General features: G+C 43.3%; 1 protein-coding gene across 1 annotated transcript in view; it reads left to right on the forward strand.

The window, feature by feature from the left end:
• The window catches only part of frmd3 (FERM domain containing 3), a gene marked incomplete at both ends in the record, with an annotated part of 75,483 nt that overhangs the window by 40,337 nt on the left and 23,869 nt on the right, over positions 1-11,277 (forward strand). The window contains 3 exons of the mRNA XM_083643913.1: positions 1,975-2,063; positions 2,896-2,959; positions 10,213-10,301. Of these exons, the coding sequence (XP_083500039.1) occupies positions 1,975-2,063; positions 2,896-2,959; positions 10,213-10,301 (242 nt within the window). The remainder of the gene's footprint in view (positions 1-1,974; positions 2,064-2,895; positions 2,960-10,212; positions 10,302-11,277) is intronic.

Below are 11,277 nucleotides of genomic sequence, written 5' to 3' on the forward strand. Positions count from 1 at the left end.
ATATTCACACGTCCTCTTTATCTTTGTTATTTTGCCCTCTGTACCTGCATTTGCAGGACTCGCCATTAACTCCGCCTACAACAAGCTTTTTTGAGAGAAATTCAGATGGGTTTGATGAGATAGGCGAAGTGAGTATGTAAAAAAGAAGAGGATGAGAGGATGACTAAAGGGACTAGTTAGCCACCCCCTTTGTTTTGTTTGTTTTGCCCCTCTCACCAATTATCTGTTTACCTTGTCCCCCCCCCCCCCCTTGCCCCCTCTCCTGTACAGCGACCTTGGGTTTTATGAAAGGCGCTATATAAATTCAAGTTATTATTATTATTAGTAGTAGTACTAGTAGTATTATTATTAGTATTATTAGTATTACTGTATTATTAGTATTATTATTAGTATTATTATTATTATTATTATCATCAGATTCAAATCAGCTCCTGGTCTTCAATGTCTTTCGTTGGAGAAAAACAGAGTGCTCGCCTGTAGCCGACAGAAACCACCACACATGTTAAATTGTTGTGTTGAACTCGGGGCAACATTCACTTTGAACAACAAATGTTTTTCAAGTTTCAGAAATCAAATGCTCCTTGATTGGTCAGAGTTAACCATAGCTACAAGAGAGACGGCAATTAATTGACTCTGTAACCCTGTAGGGTTAACAATAGAATAATAGAATAATAGAACCTCATAATTTATTTTATTTTATTTTATTTTATTTTATTTTATTTTATTTTATTTTATTTTATTTTATTTTATTTTATTTTATTCCTCAGTAGATCGACAGTGCATATTATAGTTAATTTCACACTTCATTTTGTGCCTTCCTTTTATCTTTTGTTATGTAACTATTAATGTCCCCACTTATATTTTTTGTTCTTGGGGTTTCTCATAAATTGACATACTTGAGTGGAAGCAGAGCGGATCTGATCAAATGACAGCGTGAACGTTTCACTGACACGCTCATTCGTTCCCGCTGTCTCTCCACCCAGTCACAGTGTGAAATAAGGACAAACCCATAGACAGGCGTATCAAATCATGCTAAGCAGATTAACACTTTCTGGCTGTTGGAGAGGATTGCCCTTATCTACTCCACTCTTGCCAGCGAGGCTGTTTTAATTGTGGATTGCTGTAAATGGCTGTTGTACTGTTGTACTGTGTAAACTGTACTGGACTGTTGCGGTAGCGTTGTGCACTTATAGAGCTGTAGGCAGCAGAGAGAGAGAAAGAGAAGACAGTGATTTACAGAGAAAGACAGAATAGACCAGCAGAGGAAACGCTGACAAAGGTCTACAGATGAAGAACAGGAGTGTGGGAGACAGATAGGAGTATGGTAAATCGACAGGATTTCTGGAGCACTTTTGCAAGTCTGATGATGACTGCTCAAAGCACTTTACAGTCATGTCTGCATTCACCCATTCACGCTCACATTCACCCACGACAGTGTCTGCACTGCAGCCATGCAGGGCTGCTACCTGCTCGTCGGGAGTAGTTAAGGGTTCTTCAGTGTCTTGCTCAAGGACACTTCGACACGCTGCCGGGATTAGCGAGCCTCGGACCGGGAACCTTCCATTCTCCAAAGAATTGGGAAGATTCCCAGGCGGCAGCTCTCTCCCTCCTGAGCTACTGCCGCCCCTACATGTACATTATATACGTATTCTGCTCTTACTTTGGAGGTGCTATTGCTTTCAGTTTTGATTCACTGCAGGAAAGAGGTTCTCCCTTCCCCTCTGTTATGATGCACCTTGTGTTTGACACCACGGAGGTGCTCGATGTTCGGAACAGAACAGCTGTACTTGTGTAGGTGCCATTGCCACCATGAAGGGCACATGTATCCCACAGTGCAATGTGCTGTGTCTCACTCTGCTTCTGTGTGTGTGTGTGTGTGTGTGTGTGTGTGTGTGTGTGTGTGTGTGTGTGTGTGTGTGTGTGTGTGTGTGTGTGTGTGTGTGTGTGCGCGTGTGTGTGTGTGTGTTTGCACAGGATTTCACCGGCTCCACAGCCTTTCTAGGGTTCACAGCCACAGGGTTTGTGGTCTTCCAGGGCAACAAGAGGATCCACCTCCTCAAATGGTGAGCAAGTGTCCCCAAATCTGAAATACAAAATAATTGTAACACAAACTCCATTTTGTATCTCCAATTGAACTGAATCTAATGTTTATGAGGAGGAACTCAAACTGGAGTCCTTTTCAGTTGTCAAAGTTTCCGTCTGCTGCCACTTTTTTTTATGCATTATGAATGTTTTTATGCATCGTTCTTCCAATCACTAGTTTTAGTTGTGGAGACACAAAATCAATTAAACATGAGAATCTTTTTAGATGCAATACAGTAGTGCATGGTTTTATTCCATAGAAATTACTTGAAGGGTCAATATATGCATGTGATTAGTAAGGCACCAATTTCAAACATTTAGCTTTTCTAACATGAGCAGAACTTAAAGTTACAATTTTAAGAGCATCTCCTTCCCGTACTTTGACATAACACATATTTAAAAGTGTAAACCAATGTGATATCAGTTGGGGGGGAGAATGGCAGTTGATGACAAAAGATACACTGTTTTCCAGAAAGTACGTATTAGGATTTCTCTTACATTTATTGTTAAAGGGGAGAATATTATGAGATCGAAAATTTGCTAGCAAGTTGAACAGGCCATTTTTCATTTCAGCATCACTTTATGGACACTTAGCACAGCTCTGCCAAATAAAAACCATCCACTTTAAATCATAGTCTGACCAGTGAGGCTAACTTTAAATGAGCCCGGATCTAAAATTATCAGCTTCCATCATCGTTATTATTATCTATGAACTCAACTTCAGTCCATGGCGCCATCATGGTTCAGCGTATTTTTAACCGTAATGATTCAGTCCTTCTCTTCTGAATTAGTAATGGTGACGATCTTCCTCAGGGCCGATGTCAGCAAGCTGAAATTCGAAGGGAAAACCTTCTACGTCATCGGGATTCAGAAAGAGGTGAGCGCACGCAGCCTCCTCCATCCAGCTTCCCCTCCCAGGATGATGACGAGCACTGAATTCTGCTGTGTCCTTTCCTCCGACATGATGATGAGTCGTGTCGTTTTTATAACGCCGACGTCATCATCATCATGATGAGTCGTGTCGTTTTTATAACGCCGACGTCATCATCATCATGTGGAGCTGTTAGAGTCAACCCGGTAATGTTTGTGGTGTTGGGTGATCCTGGCAGAGGAGATCAGACGCTGATGCATATCAGTCTGTGGTAGCAGTGGTTATCCACCTCTGGGCGGTGCACTCACTGTACGTCTTTCTTTCTTTCTTTCTTTCTTTCTTTCTTTCTTTCTTTCTTTCTTTCTTTCTTTCTTTCTTTCTTTCTCTTTACTTTGTCATTTCCTCTACCTGTGGTTCATTATTTCTTGTTTCCTTCTCTTCTGTGTATTTTTTTCTACGTCTGTTTTTTCTTTCATTCATTCTTTCTTTCTCTCTTTCTCACTCACATTCTGTGCTTGCTTAGTTTATGTCAGACTGAGGTTTTCTATGTGTGTTACAGTAATGGTAACATCAGATCAATGTGCCAGGATACAGTAGCATACTTGTCTGTCTCATTGATTGTATAATATATGGACAACGCATCCCCGCTTCCTACCATTATGCACCACGTAGAGTCGGGCTGAGCCCCCTCAGCCGTCTCTGACGGAGGTTTGAGAGTGGCAGTCACAGCTGTCAATCACCCCTTTTAGTCAAAGAACTATTTAAAAACAAACTTATCAGAAAAGTGAGCACTTGAGCATACATCAGCATGATAAGAAGTAGCGAAAATGATTGAAACCATCTTTGGGAAAAATGTATTTGACGTGCACTTTGAATGCTTAGTTTGGCTCATGTCCCGTCCGTTAACATGGAGGGGGCGGGATTTAACACCTATACTGCAGCCAGCCACAAGGGGGCGATCAAGATGTTTTGGCTTCACTTTTGAGGAGCTGTCATGACGTCCATATTATACAGTCTATGGTTTGTCTATGTAATCCTGTGTGCTGTCTACCATCACACATATAATGATGTGTGGATGTTTCAGATCTCCTTAACAGGCAGGATGCACTGTAACACGATGGTGGGTGTGTTACGCCTAACCTCTTCACCAACATTATGTGTCCACTGTGGCCCAAATATGAGACTCCTTCTTTAGATCCATGTTCCTATCAGCAGGAATCTCAGCTGTACTTCTTAAGCTGCGTTCACACCGACCTATTAAGGTTTTTCGCTGGCATCGAGTTTACATACAAAGTCAATGCAAACGAGCGATTGAGCGTATATTCGCCCGGGAGAAAAATCGCTGGGCGTCCGAGCGACAGAGACAGAGCGATAGGGAGAAAATTCGCTCGTCGCCCGAGATGAAATATCCCAACTCGAGCGAAAATACGCTGGCATCAGTCGCTCGCTGTTCAACGCTGATTGGCTGCCATGTGAGAGTGAGTCAAGGATCACACTGGCTTGGAACAAACCGCTGGTTTATTGTGTGGCAACAAACCGCATTGACAGCTGATTGACAGGCTGACAGGCTGACATGAAGTGAAGTCTGTACTACCGGTATAGAGCTCGCATTAGGAGCACGCTGATAGGCTTAGCTTGTAAACAACTACCGTGGCTCGTAGTGGACAAATATCATGACATTGCGTAACGTTATAGCCCCCAGATGTCCATCAATTATTGTGCCTATTGATGAGCGATTTAAACAGAGCGACAGAGCGACTCCAAAGGGTTCAGTCGAGCGACAGAGAGAAAAATAAATATCTCGGTGTGAACACAGCTTTAGCAGACAGAAGAAACTTACAGTAGGCCAAATCCCAGACTTCAAAAGTATGATGTTCTAAATTACACCTAGAACAGGTGTCTTGCATTTGGGACACATTTCTCATCTGTACACTGGGGTTCTGTCATCACAAAGCTACGGTAGATTATGAGCAGCAACTTTGATGCATTATGCATTGCATCCGTGCATAATAAATACATTGCTAGGACTAGTAGTACTGCGAGAACTCAAACTATACTCCAAAAGTGTTATCAAAATCATAGTAAAAGAGATGTTATATCTCATTCGTTTTTATCTGGTCAAATAAAGGTTAAATAAATAAAATATCGTTTCCTATTCTGGCTGTTGTGAGCTCTGTGTGTACTGTAGATCTACTGGTTATCTGTCAACTCAGAGTGAATACATTGCTTCATTGGTTCCATGTTTATCAGACCTTTCATGTCTTGACATGCTCCTATCATCTGCTATTACATTTAAATGTAACATCATGGAGTCACTACAGGAGCATCATTCCCTTAAGAAATGCTTCCCGTAAAGGATAGGTTTGGTGATTTTGGATCTATATTATGGTTTGTCTCTTATATAACTGTAGTAGGCTACTTGGGCCCACAGACAGTACTGGCTGCTGAGTCAGCTGTCGGTTGTAATGGCGAGCTCCCGTTGCTAGGCCTCTTGCTGCTAGAGGCCAAACAGGGTTTGTCAAAATTTTCACCAAAAAAAAAGCCAGTCTGTGAAAACAATATGGCAACATATTTATACTGTATTCACAACAACACTGCACCATTTCCATTTGTAGCCTCCACAGGAGAGTTGAGATTAAAAACACACTTTCACTAATCAGGAATTCACACAACCACTTTTCATTTCATGAGAGGCCAGTCGGTAAGATTTAACAAGCGGCTTTATTTAGCAAATGGCAAACATGGCAACTACTTTGGCGTATGACTCCCTTGTCAGGTGGCGCTCCTCTTGAGGTGAGAGGAGGGCATCTGAATAGGCTAGGATAGAGAATCCCCCCTCCCCCCTCCCCCCCTCCCCGTGGGGGATTCTTTGGGACTTGACTGATGTCACGGGCTGATCAGGTTATGCGAATATGGCGGCCTTCTGATTGAAATCTGGTATGAAACCTCACTTCTCTGCCACTGTACAGACTCTGCTGTGGGGCGAAAGTGCATTACTGGAAGCATCCTATAATAAGAATGCTGTCTGTCTGTCTGTCTGTGTCTGTCTGTCTGTCTGTCTGTCTGTCTGTGAGTGAGTGAGTGAGTGAGTGAGTGAATGAGTGAGTGAGTGAGTGAGCAGAATTTTGTTCGGCCATAGCTATGCCATTTTACGTGCGATCTCGCTGAATCTTTCAGGAAGTGTAAAGAGCAGATTTTTGAATTAGGTAATTGTGGACGACTAAATCGGCAAAAATTGCTAATTAATGGCCAAAATGACTCAAGACAGGTTCAACACCATGGAGAGCTACAGAGTGGTAATCACTGAGTTGGACTATGACAGGGGTTTTCAAAGTCTGAGACTGTGGGCCTCCCCCCAGACAAAGCTAGGAAAAAGGAGCCCCCCCTCCTCGCTCAATTCTTGGATGCCTATGCAATCATGATTATGTTATTTGATCCCATAGACATTCAACAATTGATCCAAGATAGTCTATTACTGTTGGCATACGTCAGACTACACCAAATACCAACACAGTCTCACAGAAAATTGTATAATACCAACGATATGGACCAACGTTGCTATTTTACAATTTCGGCTCGAAAATTGTAAAATAGTAACGTTCTGAGAGGTTAGGGTTAGGATTAGAGTAGGGGGAGGGGTTAGAAACAGAAAATCTCCGTAAAACACGCCCAAACCCCACCCACCGCTGTAGACGCATACGTTCCCATTTTACAATTTCTTAGCCGACATTGTAAAATACCAACGTTTGTCCACAAACGTTGCTATTTTACAATTTTTTTGGAGATCGGGTTGCAAATACATAAAAAGGTCTGTCTGAAGGCATTTATTAGTTTCTGACTCTGGGAAAGTGCACAGGAACAACACTAAAGTTATCTCATTAACCAAATCACACATTTAGGCTATTCTATGAGATCTCCTTTTGATAACTAATTCAATAACAGATGTAATATGTTTTCCACTTCCATTCACTGAGGCTCCCCTGACACTGCTTGGAGCCCCCCTGGGGAGGCCCACCTCCCACCATGAAAACCTCTGGACTATGAAAGCCCTCTGGGGAGAGAGGGGAGCGAGGCCTGACTGAATGGCCAGTCACACAGGGATCGCTAGTCCGCTACTATAGTTGAGATAGAGCTAACTGTGTGTGATGTCTTTATTTGTCATACAAACCACAACACATGCATGCAGCCAGCCACACATGCTGACAGTTGCTGGTGAAATTCAATTTCGTCATTTCTCCCATCCTGGCTTGTCCTTCCTCCATGGGCAGCTGCAGTGAAGCGCCCGGGGACCAACTTATTCACATCCGTTGCTGGTCAGGCGACATCTCCTTGCATGTTTTTAGTGAGGGGTATGAATGAATATTGAATATTGATGTTATGGAGGAAACCCACGGGGTTTCCTCCATAACATCCCCGTGTGTTATTAGCAATAACACACGGGGAGAACATGCCCCAGGCACCGAAGGCCCCCAGTGTCAACCCAGGCGGGAATCGAACTCAGGACGTTCTTGCTGTGAGGCGACAGCGCTACCACTGTGCCACAGTGCCACTATCCACTGAAATGATGCGCTGCTGTTGCTTCGCGGGTGTGGATATAAAACCCTCGGTTGGTTGGCATATCGTTTTCACAAACTGTTTTCTCTGTCGATATTTTGACAAACCCCATGTGGACTCATTGTTAGCAGCAAGAGGCTGACAGCTGACTCAGGAGTCAATATTCTCTGTGGGTCCGAGTCCTACAGGGAAGAGACAAATTATATGCAATCAATTAATCAATTAATCAATCAATCAATCAATCAATCAACCGATCTCATGACTATTCTCTTCATTACAGAATATTTACTAGCCCTCTCATCTCTGCTTAGTCTGTCGGTCTGTCTGTCTGTCTGGCAAGTCATGTATGGCTGAAGATGCAGTTTTATCTTTGTGTTTCTGTCTCTTCTCTCTGTGTGTATTCATATTCATCACTGGTGAGTAAACACAACACAAATTAAAAACAAAAAAACACTTGCATTTTAGAAACACTTAACTTCTCAAGTTGATGCCTCTCCACCTGCAGCCCTGCCCCTGTCTCACCTCCCCCACCTCTCTCCATCACTGGAAGAACCGCTGCTCTCTTTCCTCTGTGTGTGTCCATTTGGTTGTGTCGTGTCGTGTCGTATGTGGTGCAGCTCCGTCACGTCGATATGATGGGAATATTTTTTTGTGTTGTTTCATTTGATAGGAAACTCTTTATACTTAAATGTAGTTTGATGTGGCAATACTTTATCACGCGGAATGGATTCAACTTTTTTATTTTATTTTATTTTATTTTATTTTAGCTGTTCTCTGCCAACAGTGTTTTTGTTTTGTTTTGTGAATCACTCTGTGAATCAGTCTGTTTGAATTTTCTGTTAATATTCCTGTCCTCTGTAACCATTTCCCATAGTCCCATAGTCATATCAGCAACCATAGATTATGCAAAACAATAATGCACAATCTATACCTATGTCCATCTGTATGTTTTTACTATGTTAACCTTTACTATGTTAACACATTCTAATGACGAAACAGTTTGGCTGTATGCTGAACTGTTGGATTCCCTCACCGAGAGTGAGTGTATGTGGTTGTGTGCGTGCGTGTGTCCCTGTGTGTGTGTGTGTGTGTGTGTGTGTGTGTGTGTGTGTGTGTGTGTGTGTGTGTTCTGTGATGTGTGTAAGATTTGGTTTGCTGTATTTTAACAGGTTTGGAATCATTTGTTGATGTGTATATTGTGTTCAGATCAGTCTCCACTATGTTCAGGTCACTGCATGGTTCCTCTCACTGCACTGACTCACCTCCACCTGACAGCCTGATCCTCATTAGCTAAACTGTCCCACTTAGTTTGGACCAATGACAACTCACTTTTCAAGGCTTCATGAAGCTGCAGTGAACATTTCATGATGCTTAGAAACACACAAAGAAGAAAAAAGGGTGTGTCCTTTCCACTTGTAGCCATTGTGGGAGTGGCCACGTGGTGTCTGTCCCCACCGTCTGTCCCCACGCCCACTAGAAATTGAATTTGCTACTTAACATCATCATGCCCAGGGACAGCAGCTGAAAACTGCCCGGCTGACTAACACTGGCACATTTACAGTAGTAATGTTGATTAATGTGTGTTGTCCCAGTAAAATAAAACATGACACTTTTTTTTTAAAGCATCAACATTTTTCTTTTGTGGACACTAAATGGTGCAAATTAAAGAGGCCCAGTGAAAAGACTGAGTCATATGTTCCGACAGTTGGAAGCACAAGATGCAATGTCTTTCCATAGATGCATAGGTGCAGCAGTACATCTGTATCTACTCCTACAGACGTTTTCAGCATCTATGTAACTAAGCATTATCAAATGTTTTATTAATGCTTTATTAAGCTTTTAGGATGTGCATGTCATCCAAAGTGGGACCAAAAACAACTTTGTAAAGATGTTTTTACACACAGTTCTGGCAGCAGAACACACCTATACACACACACACACACACACACACACACGCAAACGCACACACACGGCCACTGCTGCACATGTGTGTAATAAGCGTGTTGTAACCACTTTGTGAGCAACTGCATACATAGTATAAACTGATCTGTGACCATGGGGGAGTTGAGCAATATAGCTGACTGAGCCACTATAACAAGGTGTTTGATGAGGTTGTCTAAAATACTGTTCATATGAGGCTCAGAGGCTGCCCACATGTTTTCCAATCTTCAGAGCAAATCAAGACACCGTGCTTTCTTTCTCAAATCTATAGGTGGGATTGGGAGTAACTCATTCCCATGTTATTGATTTCTCTGCTACCTCGCTCTGTGTGTGTGTGTGTGTGTGTGTGTGTGTGTGTGTGTGTGTGTGTGTGTGTCTCTCTCTCTCCTCCCTCGTTGCTACTCAGCATTGATCTGGCTTCTCATATTACCAGACACACAGGGCTGCTAACTGGACATTTACTGGAATATATCCCTCCTCTTCGTCCATAAAGAGCGGGGCTTTCTGCTAGCTGCAGGCCTATTTAGTGCAGAATGCGGCGGCTAACTCAGGATGTCTGTCTTGCGTCGTGCTAGACTTATGGCTCTGGGTCTTTGGGTCAGCATTTTGCACAACTCCCTCTTATCATGTTCAGCACTTGGCCACTTCTCTTGTCCTAATTCACACATCTTTGATAATCTCATTTCTCTATATCCCTGTCTCTCTCTCTCCGTCTGTCTCTCTCTGTCTCTCTCGTCTGTCTGTCTCTCTCTCTCTCTCTGTAGAAGAAACTGGTGTTGACATTTCACACCTCGACCCCTGCAGCATGTAAGCACTTATGGAAGTGTGGGGTGGAGAACCAGGCCTTTTACAAGTGCGTGTACACACACACACACACACACACACACACACACACACACACGCCCATGCACACACAATATAAATGGCAAGATTTGAACACAGCAGTATTCCACCAAACCCCATATTGTAAATCCCCCAAAAAAGATAGCAAAAGCAGGTTTATCTTTGTAGGTGAAGAAACAAAACTTATAGGATGCTTAACAAAATGTGTGTGAGGAGCTCAATGTTAGAAACGAAGAAATGACATTGAAAAATACCAAGATGGCACTGAGCTAATCGAGGACTGTTGATTTTCTGTTACTCTCCTATTACAGTATATATTTTCCCTTATTTTCTATTCGGCTCTTAAAGCCGGCTTCAAATGTACTAATGCTGTCTTTTGCCGTCCTTTTTATTTTTAGTACATTTTCACCTTCTTTTCGCCACCTTTCCACGGCACTATGGGCCATACAGCATGTTGTTGTCCTTCACTGGGGAGCAGCTGATCGCCAGCGGCTTTCTGACCGAGCTGCTGGCATGTTGGGAACAGGGTGGTGTGTGTGTGTGTGTGTGTGTGTGTGTGTGTGTGTGTGTGTGTGTGTGTGTGTGTGTGTGTGTGTGTGTGTGTGTGTGTGTGTGTGTGTGTGTGTGTGTGTGTGTGTGTGTGTGTGTGTGTGTGTGTGTGTGTGTGTGTGTGTGTGTGTGTGTGTGTGTGTGTGTGTGTGTGTGTGCGGGGGGGGGGGGGGGGGGTGAAGGTGATGGAGAGAGAAAAGGAGATTTAAACACGACTTCTATCTGCCGTCACGGGGAACGCAAGGTCGCCCGGCGCACAAAGTGACCGAGCCCTCGGCCTGGGTCAGCACTCAGCGGGAATATGAGCTGTGCTTCATTATAACGTGGCTACAGGGCAAACGCCGGGCGAGGACGTGCAGATATTTAGAGCACATACAGTCCATCTACTACAACATTGTCCCCCACCTCAGCGGATCAGATCACCATCTAATGCCGTG

Source organism: Poromitra crassiceps (assembly GCF_964638095.1).
Source record: "Poromitra crassiceps genome assembly, chromosome: 10".
Lineage (NCBI taxonomy): Eukaryota > Metazoa > Chordata > Actinopteri > Beryciformes > Melamphaidae > Poromitra > Poromitra crassiceps.